The sequence below is a fragment of the Phodopus roborovskii genome, unplaced genomic scaffold, assembly GCF_943737965.1.
Source record: "Phodopus roborovskii unplaced genomic scaffold, PHOROB, whole genome shotgun sequence".
In the NCBI taxonomy this organism is placed as follows: Eukaryota; Metazoa; Chordata; class Mammalia; order Rodentia; family Cricetidae; genus Phodopus; species Phodopus roborovskii.
The window spans coordinates 14,566,236-14,589,110 of record NW_026126525.1 but is presented as its reverse complement, the minus strand read 5'-3'; the positions used below and the strand labels follow the sequence as shown (position 1 = coordinate 14,589,110).

General features: G+C 38.6%; 1 protein-coding gene across 2 annotated transcripts in view; it reads left to right on the top strand.

The window, feature by feature from the left end:
* Positions 1 to 22,875, top strand: part of Slc4a4 (solute carrier family 4 member 4) — a 321,804-nt gene that overhangs the window by 245,504 nt on the left and 53,425 nt on the right. For both annotated transcript variants that reach the window (XM_051198120.1, XM_051198119.1), the window contains exons 14-15: positions 3,975 to 4,246; positions 16,507 to 16,577. In XM_051198120.1, coding sequence (XP_051054077.1) covers positions 3,975 to 4,246; positions 16,507 to 16,577 — 343 coding nt within the window. The remainder of the gene's footprint in view (positions 1 to 3,974; positions 4,247 to 16,506; positions 16,578 to 22,875) is intronic.

Below are 22,875 nucleotides of genomic sequence, written 5' to 3'. Positions count from 1 at the left end.
TAGATCATTATTACAGATTCCTCCTCCACCATAGTTCTGAGGACTTGGAAAGAATCTTATTCGCATCAGTTTACAGAGAGAGTCAAACAGTTTTTATATGTTTAAGAAAACATTTTGTGAGACAAGAAAGGCTTCATGGGAAGATTAAACAAGCACGGGCTATAAACAGGAACAAACAGGCAGACCCTTACAGCAAGATTTATCCGATGAGATGTGATCAGAGTCTGAATCTACAGAAAATGTTTGTGTCTTGCTTTGTTTTAATTATTGTAGGCTACAGAGTATTTCCTTCCACAGAATGAGCTCCCTTCTCACTTACCCGTCTGTTTCATCATAATTGGTACTGTTACATAGTCTCGAGCAATTTATTTGAAAACAGTTGTAAAGCAATGAGAAACATTTGCAAAACTGCCTTAAAGTCAACACTGCCTATTATGTGACAAATGGTACTTTTATTTATGATGCTGTAAATTTATTCATCTGCTTCTGTGAGAGCAGTAATGCTAGTGTTTCCTTGTGGGTCACAGTTTCCCAGGGCCAGTTTGACCCACTACCAGGCTTATGAGCTGCCCTGTGAAAAACAACTTCCCAGTATGTCTTGGAAGTACTGTGTTGCAATCTGCATTGGCTCCTTCACTTTCCCCTTCAGTATACTAAGGAGTTAGCTTGGCTGTTCAGTTAAGCAGCTATTAGTTCATCTTGCCCAGTTTTCCCCGACATAAGTTTTCCTTTCAGGCATGTAGGTGAGTCCTTTTTTTTTTGGCAGGATCAAGAGTAGTTATTACACATTGCCCCTTGATATGCTTAACAGATTCTCATATTTTGTTTCTTCTTGAAACTTTTAAGGTTGTGTGTGGATTTGTAACATCGGCGTTGCTTTTATGAGTGATCTCATTTCAATCATTCTCACAAAACTGCCTTTATTAATTGTTTTTAAATTACTTTTTTATGATACTCTGTAGCATTTCTCTTTTCTCTCCCAAGCCTGTGTACATTTTTAAATATACTGTAACCCATTTAAACTTTTCCGCCCAACCTGGATGTGTCTTTACTGCATGTCTGTAATCTTTTGTGTCTTCATGAGCAAAACTTAAACCTGCCATGCGGTTTAGTTCATGGCATGTTGGCAGGACTTGCTTTGGCAGGGCTCACACTGGCAGCTCAAGCCTGCAGACAATGACTGGGAGATGCATCTATGTACCATGGCCTGCATGAGAGACATGAGACTACAGAGCCATGTTTGGCTACATTTTTGTGTGTTTAGAATCTTTTCAAAGGTTTTGTAGGGCTTATGTGGATATAGATGCCAGATGGTTGAGTGCCATTTGTAGGGAGATTTTTCTGTGCTGCTAGGTGATCCCCAAATTACCACACAGGGACTTAATATTAATTATGAATTGGCCTGTACCTTAGACTTTTTTAAAGCTAGCTCTTATATCTTAGATTAATCCATTTCTATTAATCCATGAGCTGTCCCAAGGCTCATTTACCTCATTAGGCACTTCCCATCCTGCTCATTCTGCATCTCATGGCATCTCCACAGACTCTTCCCCCTTTTTCCCAGCATTCTCTTAGTTCTGGTTCTTCCACCTAACCTTATCCTGCCTAGCCATTGACAAATCAGGTTTTTATTAACTATGAGAGCACACTTCTTCACAGTGTACCGAAGAATTATTTTACATCAATAAAATATGAGTTGATAATCATTAAAAACACCCACTGTCCACATAGTTATAAGATAATCAGTATGTGATCATCAAATGTAAGACAGTAGCCTAGTTAGATGGCGATGGTCTATTCTAAGTCTTCTGTGGAATAAGCCCAGACAGAACAAGGTAGATACACCCAGTTATAGTAAAAAAATGTATCCTCTCTATGGGCAGATGAGAAGGTAGAGTTTTGTTGCATCATGGCAGGGCAGTCTTGATCTGATAACAGCACATATCTCTACTCCTGCATCCTCTTGTTGGCCATGCTCCATCCTCAATGCTCATTACAGACCACTTCACACTGCAAATCTTTTAAACTGTTCATCTGCTTCCTGACCTGACTCTCCCTACACAGTTTAGAAAGTTTCTTCATAGGTATTCTCAAGCACCTGAGTTTCTGTCTGCAACTTCATTCCCTCCTCAAATTACTTGCCCTTTTCCTTCATGATCCTATCATTTAGTGTGTTATAATATTATTGCCTTTATTTTATTTATTTATTTGTTTGTTTGTTTTTTTGGTTTATTGAAACAGGGTTTCTCTGTATTGCTTTGGAGTCTATCCTGGAACTTGCTCTGTAAACCAGGCTGGCCTCAAACTCACAGAGATCCGCCTGGCTCTGCCTCCCAAGTGCTGGGACTAAAGGTGCGCACCACCAATGCCCAGATGCAATTGCCTTTATTATTTTGTCTTCTTTAGAGGAAAGCAGTCCCAAGTTGAGTGCATAAGACATACTGATGTTAGTGTTGTCTTCTTTAATTGGTAAAAGTCGCATTGCCCCATACATACCAGGTATCAGCACTTTTTAAATACTCTGTATCCTCCATGAATACATTTAGAAAATCATTTTTAAAAATGTTAAGCTTATTCTTTAACAATTTAATACAAGCATTGTGGTTACTCATCCTTATCCCCTTTTATCTCCCCTCCATCCGTATGAACCCTTTTCTTCTCCCTAGAAGTTCCTTTCCAGATTAGCAACCCTTTCAGTGACTTGTGACCCACCTAGTTTAACCAGGGTCCTTTGTACGACCATGCTTGCTATTAGTCATTGAAATCTTGTGAGTTTGCCAATAGGTAGGCCTCTTCCAGAATCTACCTATAGCTAATAGATCATTCATGAGTTACAGAACTCCTTGAAACTGTGCCCCAACAATATATGTTTTTGTTTCTATTTTTGTATAGACCTATTGCAGTAAATGCAACTGGTGTTAGTCTGTGGTTATAATTTTGTTTGTTTGTTTTTCAAGACAGAGTTCCTCTGTGTAGCTTTTGAGCCTATCCTGGAACTAGCTCTGTAGATTAGACTGGCCTGGAACTCACAGAGATCCACCTGCCTCTGCCTCCTGAGTGCTGGGATTAAAGGTGTACACCACCAATGCCCAGCTTGTGGTTATAATTTTTGTCTTTCCCAAAAGGTGGCACAGATACCCTCAATCTCCTATGTTCTCTGTGACCACTTTGCTACAGTACTCCTTCAGCCTTGCAAAGATGATTTAAATATCTATATAGGGCTAACCATTTAATCATCATGTATTATCAGCATCTTGAGAATTCATGAATCTCCTAATTCACTGTCATTCACTAGAAAGAGGGGATTTTCTGATTAAAGTGAGGATAGCATTTGTCTAGAAGCATAAATGTTTAATAGGCATTTTTACAATGTACCTAGTTAACTAAATAACAATATTAAGTTCCTGTCTAGGGTCTGTGACCTCCCCAGCTATGGGTTTCTAGCAGATTTCCAATACTAGGCATGGGCTTTCTCTGGTACAGGGGACCTCTAATCCAATCAAAGTAATTGGTTTCATCTAGGACAGTCAGGCCACTGATACACAACTGTGTATATAAATTGTTCCTCAGATTGGTATTGTAGTTCATGGAGTTCACAGCTGGGTAAGAGCATGGCTACTGTTTCTTTCCCAGCAGCCTTCATTTGGTTCTATGAAAGCCAGCTAACAGGGAGGAAGCATCCACCTCAGAAGTTATTTTTTGAAAGAAAATTAGTGTTATACACAATAACATTAAATGTACTTTCTAAGTGCCTGTCCTCCCAAACTTTTAGAGTAATTCCTAAAGATAGCATAATAATATCATGAAACCAAACCTTGAAGCTTAATATTTCCTGGATAAAATTGAGCTCTATATTCAGTGTCTGAAAGTAATTTTTAGAAACCATTCTGTAGGCATTTCAGTGGTTTTTAGATTCTTCTTGTTTCCTTATGGGATAGCCAAAATATCCGTTATGCTTTTGTTTTTCTTTCCAGGGACCATAATTTTGACTACTTGGAGTTTCGTCTTTGGATCGGCTTGTGGTCGGCCTTCATGTGTCTCATTCTGGTGGCCACTGATGCCAGCTTCCTGGTCCAGTACTTTACTCGTTTCACGGAAGAAGGTTTCTCCTCTCTGATCAGCTTCATCTTCATTTATGATGCTTTCAAGAAGATGATCAAACTAGCGGACTACTATCCTATCAACTCCAACTTCAAAGTGGGGTACAACACTCTTTTCTCCTGCGCTTGCCTGCCGCCAGACCCAGGTGAGGAAACCTCATGTCCTGCTTGCACTTACCCTCTATGCAGGAAGGGATGAGTTAATGCTCCTTCCAAAGGACCTTACCTGGTGTTCTCTGAGGAATCACAGTACTGAATTTGACATCTGATAGATCTGCAGCATGTTGTTAAATGAGGGGATGACATCAGGAGTGCTGGGGTGGGAATATAGCCAGCTTAGTACTTTGTGATCACCTCAAACAAGGAAGTGATGTGTACATTATTCTTAGTTTTATGAGCTCATTAGGGGAGGCACAGGCATGTACAGGGTGAGTCTAAAGAGCAGAGGAACCCAATCCTCTGGATTCTGTTTCACATTTTATTGTTTCCTGATTACTATGAAAATCTCTTCTTTTAAATGATGTGTAAGTAGATTATCTTAAATTATAGAAGGAAAAATGCCAATTCAGTTTTTATAAGTTGAATCATGAAGTTAAGAAAAAAAATGAAGTTAAGATTGGATGCCTCTAATGCATAAGTGAGACCTTTTGGGTTAACCTGGCTATGCAATATTAGTAAGGGAGAGATGCTAAGAAGAAAGGAAGGCAAGCAGCTATATGAACAAACATACATACATAATACTAAGTAATATACTAGTAGCAGATTTATATCATGAAGTCAGGAGAGAGTACCACAACATTTGAGTGAGGAGTGTGACTGCATATCTTAATAATTTAATAACTCAATCCAAACTTAAGTAATTATCAATTTTTTACTAAAAATGTATTCAAACTCATTAAAATATTTTAAAACAGTTTAGCATTGCCTTATAGGAAACAAGTCTTATGGAAAAGGACTTACTCTGAGCAAGTTAATCTGTATTTGCTAGAATAGAGTGAGGGGTAGGTGTTTGCATTATAAAATTTAATGATGAGTATTATGGATGCAATAATGTATAAGTGGCTATAGGATGGTGTTTCCTAAAGTAAAACTAGTGGATTGAGTCCAGCAGATTCCTGGGGTGAGATAAGCCCAGGGCATAAATGTAGACTATCCAATTTCACTTCCAGATTCTGAGGCTAAGCCTTTTCATATTTATGGTAAAGTAAATGTGATTACACTTTAGATCCAATACAAAGTGAATATGTTATAAAATTAAAGGGTTTTTCTTTGAGCTTGTGAGAGGCTGTGTGATATTACTCCCAGATATGCTGGAGTTATAACCCACCCCCTCTCTCCAGAGGTTGAGGGGACAGAGACAATGGGACACCAATTTCCATCTGGGTGGTGAAGGGAGAGAGGAGTGTCTCACAGGTTATTAGTCATGATGCTGATGGGAACACTGGGTATCTAGGGTTCACACCCACAACTCTTCTTGTCTAGTTTAAGAATAATAAATAGATGTTAATGTCAAGTCCATACTTAAGAGCATGGCAGAGAAATGTGAGATTAAGGTTTCAATATTCAGATGGACATGCCTAGTGCAGAGTTTTAACAGGCTTGAGGTGGTAGTATACAAAAAAATACCCACGTTAAAATGTGACTTGTGTGGGACATGGTGGTGTATGCCTGTGCATTACTTAGGGTTCTCTAGATAAACAGAAATGACTACATACATACATATATATACATGCATATGTATATATGCATGTATATATGTTTATTATGTATAAATAAATAAGGGCTTTATTATAATGGCCCAGCTAGTGCAACAATGGCTGTCTACCAGTGGAAAGTCTGTGAATCCAGTGATTATTCAGTCCATGAGCCTGATGTCTCAGCTGGGCTTCACCAAACACTGAAACCCCTAAGAAGTTGGCTTAGATGCCTGTGAGGGAATGAACTTGTCAGTGAGATCAGAGACAAACAGGCAAAAGGCAAGATCTTCCTTCTCCCATGTCCTTTACAGAGGCTGCCACCAGAAGGTATGGCCCAGATTAAAGCTGGATCTTCCCACCTCAAAAGATATGATAGATAAATGTGGGCCTTCCTACATCAAATGATTTAATTAGGAAAAATCCCTCACAGGTGTGCCCAGCCACTTGGATTTTAGTTAATTCTAGATACAGTCAAGTTGTCAACCAAGAATAGCCATTGCAGCCTGTAATCCCAGAACTCAAGAGGTTGAGGCAGAAGGGTTGCCACAAGTTCAATGCCATCCTGGGTTATATTGTGCCATGATGGCTTGGAGTACAGAATGAGAATCCACTTCAAGATCAAAGCTCCAAACCAGCTTGTATTGTGGTAGATATTAAAATAATTACACTTGCCCCTCACCAGAGAAATGCAGCTATGTGGTGATCTTCTTGGAGAGAGAATGTCTAAAACCTGTGATGGAGGTCATCATTCTGGAATTGAGGGAAGTCTGTACAGTGAAAATATTAGATTCAGAGGCCGGGGACATAGCTCAGTAGGTCAAATTCTTGCCTGGTATATGCATGGCCTTGGGTTCAATCCTCAGTACTGGAGAGAAGAAAGGAAGGGAGGGAGGGAGGGAGAGAGGGAGGGAGGGAGAGGGGAAGAGAGAAAGGAAGGAAGAAAAGATGAACCAACAGAAAAGAAATTCACAAACATTGATAATGGGATTCTGAACTTTTTATTTATTTATGTGCATATACATACACATATATGTGTATTTACACAAAAGTCTGTACGGTGACTTGTTACACAAGTCTAAGTAAATATTCATCAAGGTTTTCCAAAAGAAAATAATTACCATTCAGCTGTTTTGTGGTTTGAGGTGTTTGTGAAGCTGGGTTAGGAATTTGTCAGCATACCTATCACATACAAAAAGATAGATCTGGTGTTGGCTCCATTCACCCATTGCTAATGGAAACTTCCACAGAGAGGGAAAGGAAGGAAGAATGGGGCTAAGAGTGTTTCCCATGAAGTTTCCCCTGACAACGGGATCTTGTATGAAAAGATGGCATTGAGGGCTGAGCCAACTTCACATATGCAGTGCAATTGCAAGCAGCAGGATTATAGCTTCCTTTAGATCTGTGTCCCCTAGGCTGTGTGAAGTATCAGTCCTGAATTGCTCTGAGGACACCAATTCCCACTCCTTCTAGTTGTCTTTTAGTACAGTTGAATGATGCCAAATATCTTACTGGAGCAAGTTTGTTCTCCCCAGGCAGCTTGGGGCACTTTTCTGTTCTATAAGATGTGGTTAATAATAATAGTACATACTACCTGAAGAAGGCAGATGTGGTGGTGCATGCCTGTAATCCAGAACTTGGGAGGCTGAGGCAAGAGGATTTCAAGTTCTAAGCTAGTTTGGGCTATCTAGAATCAGCCTTGTATCAGCCACCATACCCCATAAAGGAATTGTTTTAAAGGTAGTTAGTGCTGATTAAGTATTTAGAATATTTTCTGATGTGTAATGAGTAATTAAATGTTACCTGTTTTATTGTTATTATTCACTACAATTTAACCTTTAGTGTGAGTGACAGCACAAAGACACTTGTATGTATTCTTTTTCCTCTAAAAATACACCATTGGGCCATTGGTCTATTCAACATCCACACTGATGGTTGCATTTATTTTAGTAATGGTCCAGGCAAGTGGCATTCATGAAATATATACAGGAACTAATGAATTTCTAAACCTGGGGAGTTGAAACTTGCTTGTTTGGGAAAGAAAGGGATATAGCTCTGCCTTAGTCACTTGGAAGACCAAGGCATCTCTCATAAAGAAAGCATTTATTTGAAGGCTTGCTTACAGTTTCAGAGGTTTGACCCATTATCATCTTGGCAGGGGGCTTGCCAGTAGGCAGGCATGTTGCTGAAGAAGTTGTTGAGGGATGCATCCTGATGTGTAAGCCTGGAGAGAGACTCTGGGCTTGACATGAGCTTTTGAAACCTCAAAGCCCATCCCCAGTAGCACATTTCTTCTACCAAGGCCACGCCTCTTAATCCTTTTCAGATAGTGCTTCCTCCTGACTAAGCAATCAAATGTATAAGCCTATGGGGGCCAATCTTGTTCAAACCCACAGGACATTGAAATTTTGTTATCAATTTCTAAGCTCTATAAAGTTAATAACTATAGGTTGTGCACGATGGCACATGTCCTTTAATCCATTTTATCCCTGCATTTGGGCTGTACAGGCATTGGATCTCTATGTGTTCAGGGCCAATCTGGTCTATATAGTGAGTTCTAGGTCAGCCAGAGCAACACAGTAATACCCTGCTTTTCAAAAAATGAAAAAAAGAAAGAATAAAATTAAATGAGTGTATGCTTCCTACGCAACTCTCTCCTGTAACCTTTTGTAGCTGTGATAGCAAGCTGCAAAGACTGATCATAAATGTGTTCTGAAGAACAAAATGAAAAGGTGCTTGGGAGAGTTGCACATAAGTCCTCTAAGAACAACAAAAGGCCGGTCTTTCATCACAACATGCACTCCTAGTAAAAGAATTCAGTCAATGAGTCAATAATATTTAAACTGGCGGATGGCTTGTTTTTCAACACTGGGGCAGTATGCAACAACAAGCCAGCAACTGCACAGATGGAGCCATGATCCTGCAAATTGAGAAGATTTTGCAGAAATGGAAATAGGGTTCCCTCATCACTAAGAGGACTGTACTCATGTCTATAACATAATATAGCCACATTAATCACTAAGAAGACTGTATTCGTGTCCATAATGTATTGTAGCTGTTGAAATGTCTTTGCTTTTAGTATTTCAGACATGTGTTGGTCTTTATTCTTGAGAATTTCATAATACATATATAAGATACATTTTGATCATATCCATACATTTCCCTGTCCCAATTCCTTTAAGACTGTCCACCTCATCTCTCTGGCAACTTTTGGCAACTTCTTGTCCTCTTTTTTTCAGTCAATGCTGCACACATGTACATGCTTATAGAGCTATCCACTGGAGTGTTGTCAACCAATCAGTGGCCACAATCCTAGAAGAGAATAGAGAGTGGACTTTTCTTCTCTCAGTAGCCAACTACTGCCCATAGCTCCTCATCTATGGGTTTGTGAGCTCCTTCCTTATCGGACTGGCTTGGTCTTGTGCAGGCAACCACAGCTGCTATAAATTGCTACATGTCACACCCAGTAGAAAACATTTCAGAGCATTCCCACCCATCCCCGGGTCCTTAACACTCTTTCCATTTTCCTCTTCCAAAGTGTTTCCCATGTGGCCTTGGATAGGGATAGTATCATCAGGGTAGTATATGCCTCCCATTTGCAGCTGAGCATTCACAATCACTTGTTCTCAGTACTTTGACCAGTAATGAGTCACTTCATTCAGCAGTACCCATTGTGCAAAGAAGCTACTCTGACCAAGAGGACAATAGAACCAATCTATGGGTGTACACGTAAGTATTGAGGAGGGAGTTTGACAAGACCATTTAGCAAAACAATAGCAGTAAGCTCTCCCGCTCTGGTTCCTGTGACTTCCCCATCCATGGGTTTTTGACCAGGCATGATTTCTTTACTATGGAGGCAGGTTTCAAACCCAATCAGAAAGCAGTTAGTTATTCCCAATAACAGTTGTGCCACTATTGCCTTAGTGGTCATATCTTTCGTGGTACATCTGTATTGTAACATGCAGGGTTCAGTACTGGGTGAGATCACTGATGTCTGATGTCCCCAGTCTGCATAGCATCTCCCAGAAAAATCCAGCAGGGAGAGCATTTCCCATTATTCCTATACTGGTTTCTCTGTGTCCTTCAATGTCTTCAGAAATAAGCTCTTACAATCCTGTTATGGGCCACGAAGAGCAATAGCCTCTGTTGTTTGTTTGCCTTCATGGCCTCTCTGACAAAGAACTGTAGGACACAATAACCTGTGTCTGACATTGAAATGTTTTGTGGAATAATCTAGGTCCTCTATGAGCAGTGCTGTGTACTCATACAGAGAACTGGGATTGACATGTAAAATAATTAAATAAATAAACTTTTTGAGTTTATTTTTTCTTTTGAGACAGGGTTTCTCTGAGTAGTCCTGGCTGTCCCAAACCTCTCTTTTTAAACTAGGCAGACCTTGAACTCAGAGATCCATGTCTCTGTTTCCCAAGCACATAGCACTATGGCCACATTAGACAAAGTTCTTTGCTCCATAATCTGTGAACTGCATTCATATTGTAATTAAGTTTTATTATTACCATTAAATGGCATAATGCACATATAACTACTTAGCACCAGTCAACACTACATCACAATTTCTCTCTCTCTTTCTTTCTCTCTCTCTCTCGTAATTTCCATTGTCTTACAATACAAAACCATTCAGTCTAATTGTGTCGTCTTCTTTAAAGAGGTTTACACATTTCCTTCTTTTCTCCATTAAGCTTTTACTGCAAGATGAGCCTGGAGAGTCATTAATAACCAGTGTGTTATTATAGACAATCAAGAAACACCTGCACCTGTGTCTCGGGAAAGAAAAATAGGTTTAGTTGAGCATGTGTAGACTGTTTATTACTATTCTACTGAGTTCAAATCCTAAGGATATTGTGGATTATATCCATAGTCATGAAGCAAAGGGTTTTCAAGTTTTAGGAGGAAGGTGTTGAATTCTTCCAAATTGTGAGTGCTATGACTTTTTACATCGGAAACAAAACATGGACATCTTTCCTTAAACTCACCTTTACTTCTTCCCTAATCTTTCTTCTTTCTTCTTTATCCATCATCAAAAATGTACTGGGAGTCTACTTTGTTGATTTCTAAGAATCATGTTCCTTGTAATGATGTAAAATGCACACATACTGTATTTTTTATTGAAAATTTTTTCAAAAATATGTTCTGATTATAGTAGTATGTTTATTATATTATAAATAGTTTTAGTTATTTTCAATGGCTAGAGGTTCAGTTTCATTTAACCCAGACTTTAGAAATAAATTTTTACTCTAGTCCCTCTGTTTATTTTCACAATGTGTGAAGGTTGTGTTAAACACATGCAAAGGTGTGTTGATAGTTTAGAAAAGGTCAAAATGAATTTTCTGACCAGGTGTTCATCCTTTATCTGGAGGAGAAAGAAGCTCTGCTAACAACAATAAATTATAAAAGCCAGAAAAATAGCCTCAGGGGCAGACACTGCTGTTAACAGAGGGGTTCTATTTTATTGATTAGTTGTTAATTGTTCAGAGAGAACATGCTTAATAATGGATGAGTGATTAAGAGAAGAATATTCTTTTTCATACATCCAACACATTGCTGTCTGTAATCTCTCAGAGTAAATGATGGCCTTTCTCCTGGTGTGAAACTGTAAAACCAAGCCAAGTGATGGGATTAGCGGTGCTTTCCATGTCCTTACCTTTTGTTAATTTAAGCTTGGAGAAGAGACATCTGAATGCTCTGAAGCAGTTGTCACTATAATAGAATTTCATTATCATTTCTTCGTACATAGCTTTTCTCTTAGCCTAATAGATGGATATCACGATAACAAGTTACCACCATTGAAAAGAACTTCTGGGCTCAATGTAAATACTGTGGCACAATGGGGTTGTCAATATGAGTTTCATAATTAGAAATCCCAGTTGTAGAACATAAGGAAATGCAGCATGGTCCTAACTTATCATTCACGAGTGGTGCCATATTAAATGTAATTTCCCTTTTATGATAGGCCATTCCTTTTTTTTAATGAAGTTGGTTTAAATCATAAAGTAATAGCAAAACTTGAAATTATGAGTTCCTCATGCTTGCTCTTGAGACTGACCTTCATTTTGCACAGTTGATGGTTTGTCATTCATGGTCATGGTGACCCTTGAGAAAGTCACAAATGCCTGAGACACTCATCAATTCAGTCTCCATTTACTTATATTTCAGCAGTTCCCCCACAAGACTTGTAGAGACCGGAAATGGGGAAAGGAATGGATTTGAATTATCACCAGAACTGGAAATAGTCTCTAGCTTTGCCTTTATATAAAACATGTATTTGGACAACTTCTCTTGAATAATGCCTGTGGCATATTGGGAGCATGACAATGGGTGGATACGGAGGAGATATTTTTATAGAAATAGTGACTAAATGTGTTCCATTTGTACATCCACTGTAGCTCCGTTCTTTAGCCAACAGCATGGTGTCTTAGGTGAACGTGTGAGAAGAATATCTGTGACTGAAGACAGACTAACTTGTTAGTCATAGGAACTCTCACTTATTGGGTTTGGTAAAAAGTACTTAGGAAAATGAATAACCAAAAAAAATTTTTAAAGTTATATAACTTTGTTCTTAGACTTAGGGCTGAGAGAGTGGTAACCCATAGCCCTTTCTCACAGATTTATCCTGATTTACTTTGCCATTACCTACAAAAGCTGTTTTTGTTCTTTTGTTGACCTAGACATTTAAAGCACAGACTCAACTTTATCAAGTGAGGTGGTATCATCAAGCTAACCAGGCCCCTGGAACGATCCTGGAGCAAGAAGATTCAGTTTTATTTTATGTCTGCTTCCCACTTGCTTGATTTCCTAAGGACAATGAGAAGGCTTAGAGTAAAGCATTGAAGTCTGATAATTCTAGAGTAACCTTAAGAGTCTCCTTGGTTTCAGCTCTGTCTTATTGAAACCACAAGATTCAGATTACATATTTCGTCATCACCATCCAAATGGAAGACATTTACAAGGGGATTTCAGTAAACCTGTTTCAATAGTACTATATCTGTAGATTTGATCGTCACAAAAATCTTCGAGAGCTGGACGGTGGTGGCTCATGCCTTTAATCCCAGCATTCAGAGGCAGAGGCAGGCAGATCTCTGTGAGTTCTGGGCCAACCCAAACACCAGAACCCACCAACCAAACAAATAACAGCAACAACAAAAACCTCTGAGAAATAGCTCTCAGTACGCCTCATCACAGGTCAGGCTCTGCTTTCTTCAGGTCAAGTTAGTAGTAATCTTATCAACATTTACTTTGCTATGATCTGAAGCTGGAATCATGCATTTCCCCCCTATATTGCATCATTTAATACTTTGTCACGTTACAGGGTGATTGAATTCAAAGCCAGCTCCACAAATGAAGGATCTGTGGCTTTAGATAATGAAGTAACTTCTTCAAGACGAGGGTTAAGGAAGGAGTTTAGAGCCCTGTGCTCAAAATGTGGCACAGTTGAAATTTAGGTCAGGGATGCTATACCCCTCTCTGCCTGTGATGTTGTGTCCCACCATAGCTAGACCTGTCTGCAGTGACCAGTTGTTGCTCACATTTGACTGAATGGCCTCAAGTGAGCTTGTACATCTTCCTGTTGCTATAATTCCTGCTAGTATATAAATAAGGGCCACGTGGAGCCTTGGCCTCAGGTCTGTGGAGAATGAAGAGAGTTGCTTTGTGTAGGATGTATGCCAACACTGACACATGTCCCCTCTTGCTAGTGAAGCCATTCCATCTCCTGATTCTTTTTCTAGACCTTTCCATAAGCACTAAGAAGGAAAATCTGGCTTAAGATTGAAAAGTGATAGACACATTTTAAAAATATCTATTTCCAACAGCATGCATTCCACCATTCAGAGGACCAACTGAATGTTGATATCTAAGAAGGGGGACCAAGAAAGTGAAAATCCAAATAATGGAAAACAATAAACCTGTGGGGATGCATAGACTAGACTGTCTGGGTGATGACTGGCTAGATCTAAATTAGCCACATTGTTAAAGCAGAGAGGTGCACTTTCCTCAGAGCCTTGAAGCTGAGCTGAAAGTGAAGACAGAGTGCAGTGTTTCTGGGCTTTTCTTTTGACCTTTCCAGAATCCTAATTAAGGATATTGCAGATGCCTTATAAATGGATCAGTCTGCAATTGGTTGCCAAAGTGTTTATACTCTGTCTGGATCTAAATGGTGCCCAATGGCCCTTGTAGATCAAGAGCCCAGCTGTAATCGATCATTTTCTCATCAGTGAGCCTAAAGAAATTTACTTTTAATCTCATTTATGGACTCCACCAAACCCTGCCAATATATATTTATAGAAATATATATGCAGAGAAAGTATTATATACTTCTTATTTTTTAGATACTGCTCTTCTGGGAGTTTTAAGAACAGTGTACTTTTCTAGTCTATCTCAGATGAACACTGAAAATGTAAAGAACTATAGCTGAGTGGGATTGATACATTTCTGAAACTTGGGAACAGTCCCTGAGACTTCAGACTCTTAATGTCTGTATTATCTATAGGTGTTATTTCACAGACTTAGAGCCTTGACTACCTTCCACAACTCTTTAACCACATTTGGAATGCAGAGAAGTTTAGGAAGCTGGTGAAGCTGCATTGAAAAGCTAGCTGAGGAAGGGCACCCTGCCTACTAGACACTGAGTTCATGGATGCTGACTCATTAGTGAGTGCTGTCCCACCTTGAATTCTTGGCTCATAAACACCATCATCTAGATCTTAATGAGTAGGAGTGCTGGTAGAGAAAGAAGAGGGCCGAATTTAAATAACGTCTGAACTTGGGGGATGCTTTTGATTGCAAACTTAGCAAAGTCATGGTTTGTTTCAGAATCTTGGCCTGGGAACATTTACCTATGATATGTTCTAGGATCATTTGTTTCTTTATTTACTGCCTATTTTTGAAACAGAGTCTAATGTAGCCCAGACTGGCCTCACCTTTGATACATGGCTCAGGATGAACTTGAATGGCTGATTGTCTGTCTGCCTCTGTTCCAGCCCTCTACCTGGTTCTTTAACTCGGTCTGAGGTTGAAACCTAGGCACTCAGGCTTGCTAGACAAACACTTTCACAACTGTGATATATCTTTAGACCCATCCCATATTTTTTGAATTCTAATCCCTTGTTTTGGTCAAATTGAATACTATAAGAAAATATACTTTATGTTCTTTTCTCAAAAACAACAAAACAAAAAAACCACTAAAAACTGAGTTTAATTAATGATACTTTACTAACGTTTTTGTTTAAGGAATCGTGTCAAGTTTTTTTTTTTTTTTTTTTAGCTTACTTGACTCTCATGGATTTGTAGTGAAACAGAATAGGAAAGCATATCACATGATGCACATGTTAGGGAGGCGATGATAGGCAGAACCTTCTGGCTAATATGTATACAATGTCCAGCCTTCACTGACTAAAATAGATTTTAATATTGACCCAAACTGGAACCCATGCCATGCATTTCCTCTCGTTTAGTTTCTTTGCCTCATCCATTTCTTTTGCCTGTATTTATTCTCATTCATTTCCCCTGGAGAAACACCCTTTCCCAGATTTCTTAACTGACCATGGATAAATAATTTGAGTACCAGTGATTGAGATATGGAGGGCTAGGTAGACTCTAGGGAAGAGTAGTGAGTATCTGTGTTGTTTTTGTTCTTCTCATGGATCTCCTATTTTATAAATCAATCATCAAACACAGTCATGCATTTCTCCTTCAAGGTTTATATAGGCAAGGTCTGAAGCATAGAGAGCTAAAATGAGTCTGGAGATTGACTGAGTGGGGGAGAAACCAAAGAACAATTTTCAAATCAAATGTTGAATAAATGATATGATTCTCAGATAAAAGCTTAATAGACTTTGCTACATGTTACATATTACATATTACCATTAATTATTTCCTCTATATATAGCAGTTTAAAGTGCAAGCATTCCTCTTAGTAGAAAAAGAGTCTATCTGATAAAAAAAAATGAAATATTTTAGTTAAAATACTACATTTTAATGTTCAGCCCATAAAATAAAATAACTAATGAAATGTTTCCAAAGTAAATGTTGGTTTAAGAAATAAATTCTTCAGCAAGGTACATCTTAAATCTACAAATGATGCCTCATTATATGAAAATAAGTTTAAAGATGGATTACATATCTCATTATATTTATATTGTTTGTGCTTTTTCACACATTTTGCAAAGATAGCCTTTATCATGCACAATTCAGTTTTCTAAACACTACAAATTCCTAATGCTTTACCAGTGAATCTCCGAAGTGTGATATCTTTGGTGAAGTTGGTAATCACTGTAATAATAGGCAGTCATTTCTTTCATTAGACACTGAATATGCACTAGAAGCAGAATTATAGATAGTAAAGATCTCAACATAAGATTCTAAACTTTTAGTAATTGCTCCCAGTTTTGGGTAGCATTTATTTTTCTCTTAACTTTTTATTTTTTCTCTAAGATAAACTGGTAAAGCACTAGTGTGTGGCTGATTTAAAATAGCAGAAACAAATTTAATATCTCTTAAATATCTGTCATACACATGTGCTTCAACCTTTGCTTTATTTTAATGTGAGAACAATACGGTTACAATACATATCATTTCGTGGTGTTGTATGTTGCTTTAGAATTTTTAATGCCCGGTTCTGTGTTTTAAAAGGTCATTATGCATTTACTTTATTTCTATTTTATTTTTCATAGTCAAAAATTGTCCTTTTCTTACAGTTAATCTCTCTGTATCTAATGATACTACACTAGCCCCAGAAGACCTGCCAACAGTTGCTTCTACTGACATGGTAAGTGATTTACTATTTCAAACTACCCACACAGTTGGTAATTTATGCATTGAGCTGTGTGGTCTCCATTTAACAATGTTGATCATCATTGCCCATAGAGAGAAAGAAAAGAAAATTTGTCACCACCATAGTTAGCTTTTCACCCTCTTTAAAAGATGTAAAACGAACATTTACCCATGTAATATTATTTTTAAACCTTTTTAAAGAACCTAATGCTAGATCCCATTGCTTGTGACCTTGAAACATTTCTATAAGAGCAATGAGAATGTTGGAAAACAAGAACTAATGTTGTCTGTTTCTGGCCTGACTAGGCGTTTGTCTGGCTGACCAATTGGTGCTGCCCTCCCTTCACTAAGGTTGACAGTAGCTAGCAGGACATTTCCCCCCATTACTTAGAAAGGACTGAGTCTCCATCACATGGTGTCCTTTCCCATGGCTTGTAACCAAGGACCTTTAAGGCACTTGAACTAAGTTCTAAAAGAGAGCTGTTTTGCATGGAAGATCACATGCTGGGAGGAAACTTTTATATTGAAGAAAATGGGGAAAGTGCCATCTCAGCCTTCCGATTGTTCCTTCTGCGCCAAATATGGAAGCTGACCAAAGAATATCAATCTTCCAGTTACAAAGACGGAAAACATAATACCTTGTATTGAGAGAGTGCCCATCTCTCAGGAGACCAGAACACTTCTGCAGATATTGTGTAGCAAGAGCCCACAGCGTCCCTTTCAGAGATGCTGTTTGTGTCTTTGCTGACCAGTTCTCACATGACCTTGTTTCTCCCTTGTTTTGTATTCTCCGGCTTTCTTGACTTCATTCCTTACTTCTAGACTTTTCTCTGACTTTTCAAACCTTATATGTCTTTACTTCTTTATGTTTCATACTGTGTGTGCGTGTGTGTGTGTCTGTAATGTGTGTGTGTGTGTGTGTGCATGTGTGTGTGTGTGTGCATGTGTGTGTGTGTGCATGTGTGTGTGTGCATGTGTGTGCATGTGTGTGTGTGTGCATGTATGTGTGTGTGTGCGTGTGTGTGTGTGTCTGTTTATGTGTAGGAATATATCTACATGTTAAAAGTCACTGTAGAAGAATTCATATTTTAGTTTCTTTGCCAGCCAACCCAGAAGAACTTGCCTAAAATAGAGGAGGAAATGCTTCCTTCTAGGTTTTAAAGAATTTTAGTTAAAATCTTTTTGTGTTTTTAAGAAAAAGCCGATAAAAACCTGAGATAAGGATTGTAAAGACACTTGCTTTCACATTGCTTCTTAGCCTCACAGGTACTGCAGGCCAGTTCAGCTGCTAGCCAGCACTGAGCAGAGCAGCTGCTTGCAGCCAGTGTTACTGTCCTCAGATACTCTGACCCCCACTGGCCACGCTCCCTCAGCAACCTTGGCTGTTAGTGGAGAAGAAACCATTACTTCTGAAAGGCACAAGTTGTCTGTATGCTGCCTAATGCTGGATGTTTCTCTGAACTTCTCCTGGGACACATGGTCCTCAGGACTGAATTTCCTTCTTTCCCTTTGATCCCTATGTAAGTTTTAAGAGAGGTGCAGTAAGGTGACAAGAGGGCCCTAGCCAGTGGGCCTTTCTTTCCTAAGGCTCCAGGTGTTAGAGGAATGAAGGTCTGTCCCCTTCATGCTCATTAACATAAAGACAAGCTGTCCTGTGCATGGTTCAGGGGAAAGGGCAAGGAAGAGGGGCATTTCAGCCTCCAGGCAAATGGGAACTATGGAGGCAAACTCCCCTGAGGATTACAACAGCATTTCCGGCGTTCTCCTTTATTGCTGTAATTATTTTATCCTCATCTCTGCCACCTTTCCCATTGACACCTTCCTGGTTATTTTTCTTTACCTTGCAAAGAAAGGTTGCTGAAGAAAAGGCTCTGCGAGGATGTGCAGCTGGTGGCACACTGTATCTGATGGCTTCCAGCTTCTAGCACTGATGTCAAAATGTAGCATCAGTATCCCCGAGAGATGACTGAATAAATTCCTTAGTATTTGCTCCCTGCACGAGATTCCTCTTTGACCTTATTTTAAGTTCCTTTCAGGCATCCCTTTAATGCACAGCTCCAATGAGCTCATTTTGATGAGTTTGCAGTGGCATGTGCCTTGTCACAATCAAGACATAAACCATTTCCTGTTTCCAGGAAGCCCTATGGGATAGTTCTGTTGACTGCCCCCCCCCCCCGCCCAGCTTTCTGAGAGAAGCTCATCCTGGTCTTCGGAGGGCAGATGCCTTTTCCTTTCAGAAGACCCTGAATATGGCACTTGCTGCCCAGTGGGTCTCTTTTTACTACAAGGGACTTGTAACATTTCAGAGTTTTGTTTATTTAAATGTCTTTACATCCTCATCTCTGGGAGATTTTAAACTCTGATTTTACAAACTACCTAGCTTGCTTTGTATATTTGTCTGGGAGCAATAAACTCGACCTTTCAGAAATATAATCTTAGTCACAAGCAGAATAACCACTATATTTCAATATTTATGAGAGTACAAAGAACTGCAGCTCAAATATATGCTATACATGATAAAGTAAGATTGGAGATTATGTAAACATACCTGCCCTTGGTGGGAAAAGCCCTAAGTGGATCAGTTACTTCTCTCTCTCTCTCTCTCTCTCTCTCTCTATATATATATATATATATATATATATATATATATATATATGTATGTGTATGTGTATGTGTATGTGTATATGTATATATGTACACAAACACACACACACATAAAGTGTCACTAAATCATACCTAAAAGAGCACATTTTACCAGCCTGTATATGTTGAAGGAGAAGAATGTAGACCTTTATTATTTATTTACTCTGTTATACTACCCAATGGAATTCACAATGTCTACACTGGAGAATCTGAAAGCCATAGGATTAAGAATTTTACAGTCACATTATTCTACTGGACAGTTTGACATAGCAGCAATAGTGGTTTGATCTGATGTACCTTGAGGGTGAGTCAGGGAGTGAACATTCATTTTAATGGGAATCAGAATGTCATATTAATATTCATATACACGGCATCCATGTAGTTTTCTCCCATTGAGAAAATCAGGCATAAAAACATCCTGTCCTTAAATATGTTTATAGATACACATATTCCTACTTTAAAAATATGTTGTAGAAAACTTCAGATATGCACTGAGCTAAAATCAAAAAGAAAAATGGACTGCCATATGTATGTCCCCAAGACTCAATGTTTTCCCACATTTGTCTATTCTGTCTCATGTTTCCTATTTTTCGGGGGAGGGAACAATACGGAACTTTAGTTTTTAAGAAAGTCCTCATACTTTTAAGAATTGTTGTCAAATCCACTTTAGTATGAGCAAGGGCAATTCTCTTGAAAATGAGATACAGAAAAATGACTTGTCATCTCTTCAGGAGATTGTTCATTCTGGAATTTCTCAGCTGCTTGCTTCTCTTTTTGTAAACACTTTCCCTCACTACCCCTTTACACAGTGTAGTTTACTCCATCTGACCACTTGTAACTAGCTCCTCCATGGTGAGTGCGGCTGTCCCTAACACAGGAACACATGTGTCGCCATGTGAACCTCCTTGCTCACACTGTCTTATTCTTCTCCCATGTGTCTACTGATACATAGAGAAATGTACATCAAATCTGTCACTCATTTTCCTCATCCATTGGTTTCATTCCCTGTGGTTTCTTAGTTTTGCTGTCCTGCTTTTCCTGCTACCTTTGAAGGAGGAAAGTGCTTTAAGACCAGTCCTGCTCTTGGGGCTCAGTGCAAACCTTGTCTTCTCTGTACTCAGTTTAATAGCTGAGTTCCTCGTCTGCTTCTCTGCTCTCCTATCCATGCACTTACAGAGTTTTTTTCACTACCTTATATTATTTAAGTAATTTTCAAGCAAACATTTTATTTCTCTAAGGAAACTTATAAACATTGTTGTTTCTTTAATCTTTTCTTTTTTAACCCCCTTAAAGCTTATATTAATTCATCCATGTATTTGAGTTCACTGCATTCTCGATCCCTGTGGGGATTTCTTTTTAATTTTCTACTGTCTATTGTTACTCAAAATATCCTATCACTCAATGAAATAGCATTGTCAGATTGTACTAACAAAATATGGAATATTCAATTATATTTGAGTATCAGGCAAATATTTAATAATTTTAGTGTATATCCTGAATAGTGCATAGGACATGCTTACACATTGTTAAGGTTGAGTAGTAACTGAGCATCTTGTATTTCATCTCGCCATTTTAAACTGAACATTCACTTTAACTTTCCCCTCTGCACAGACGAATTGGCACAGTCCTTCTTTGACTATGCCATATACTGCAGGCCTGATGAAGGACTTTATTCACTCAGTTAACAGGGCTTCTCTGGTGCCTGCCATACCCTAAACTGAACTCTACTCTCCTCTTTCTTTTGTACTGCTGGGTGCATAGTCCTGTTGGTCCTTTGGCCGTATAATTTACCATTTGCCATTGTGCCTAGGCCACAATCAGTATCCGTTTGGTCACTTGTCTGTTTTTTTTTTTTTTTTTTTCCGTTCTTGTTTTCTTACTAACCCCCCCTTTCCTTTTCATCTCCACAAATAGTTGAATTTGGGTGTTTTTTTTTAAATCGTCTCTTCCCCCATGAACAGCTTTTATGTTTACTGTCCCTGAAAAACTCATCTTAAAGACCTTGCAAATGCTCTTGTGTTCTAGAATATCTTCTGCTGCTGGATTTGGTTTGAAAAAGTCTGTAATTGCTGTTGCAGCTTTTCCCTCCCACTTATTCCTTCACCCATTGTGTTTCTTTCACCTATCGTTTTAATCCATCCATTGCCTTTGTGGGCTCTCATGTCCCTCATTGGCACACTGGATGATCTCCACATTTTCACTCAGAATATGTGTTGTTGTGTTGAGCTATCACTCCCAAGTCAGTTCATTGATATCCCCCCACTAGCTCCATTAGACATCTTTCCAAGGATTTCCAAATTCATATCTCTAGCCATTGCTATGCAAAATTACAAGCATCTTAAGAAAATAGAACTAGTATGAGAATTATAACAGTCAGAGATTTCTGAGACAATATTCCCATGTGTCCTATTCCTAAAGAGAAGAGAGTATATTGCATAAGGAATAAAGATGAAAATCATAGATGTGAGTACAAAGAGATAAAAGACAGTGGCATGAGATGCTGAGACTCCTGAATTAACCCACAGCCGACAATGGTGACTTGGACTCAAGTAGTAGCCAAGGCTCTGTATATATTTCTTCATGGTTTAGGGTCTATCTGAAGTCTTAAGGAACTAACCTTTGCTTAACATCACCTTCTATGAAAGATCAGAGAAAACACAAATCATAGAGATGTGTTTCCCATAGTCTTTAAGTTGAACTGATGATCAGCTACACTTTAGGGTTTTTATTTTGAAAAATTATCTATGTTAAGATATATGCTAGTAGCCTAAAGTTTTAATATGTGAGACCTTAGATGGGTCTTGAGGTTAACTTTGTCAGACCACAATAACAGATTCATTTTGCACTTTTACAATATTGGCATTGCCATTTTGAAATAACTGATGGAAGATAAACTAACTGTCTTTGCATCTGTATCCATGCCAATTTCACCTGAACTTTGTGAGGAAATGGATGAAAATTCCTTTTGGGGTTGTTCCAGTGTATCTTACATTCTTGGGGAAATTCCAACTATAGAGAAGTGCTCTGCTGATGTTACTTTGCTGATGGGAAATTAGGGCACAGTTTTGCTGATTTTTAAAGCACAGAAATATGTTACCAGTTATGACCTCTAAGCATTGCTCTAGTCTCCCGAAGGCATCTATATGCATAAATCTAAAACAAAACAAAAAACACAAGGCATGATTAATCACCTTTCAGAGTTCGATAAAAGCAGTTATGCAATTCAACTATGTACAATTGGAGGTAACAGGAAAATATTTCAAATGAAGATTAGGAGTTGATTTTTATTACCTTGGACAGGCATTTTGTCTTTTGAGCTCTATGAAAACCTCCTCCCTTTCTGGCCAGACTGGACCATTGATATCAAGAGAATTCTTAAAATGGCAAAAGATGGTGATTTATTTGATGCAACATAGAACTCTTTCTTTTAAAGGACAACAGAAAATTTCCATTCCATACTTCTTTGCAAAGTATTTCCAATTAACTCTCATTATCATACAATGCCTTTTTAGCCTGGAACCCAAGAAGATGTAAGTTATGAGGCAGTTAGAAATTTTCTTAGATGAGATACCCAGTCATTTCCACTAACCACATTAATATTCATTTAAGCAGAGAAGGTCTGGGAAATAGGTATTGCTGCACAGTATGAA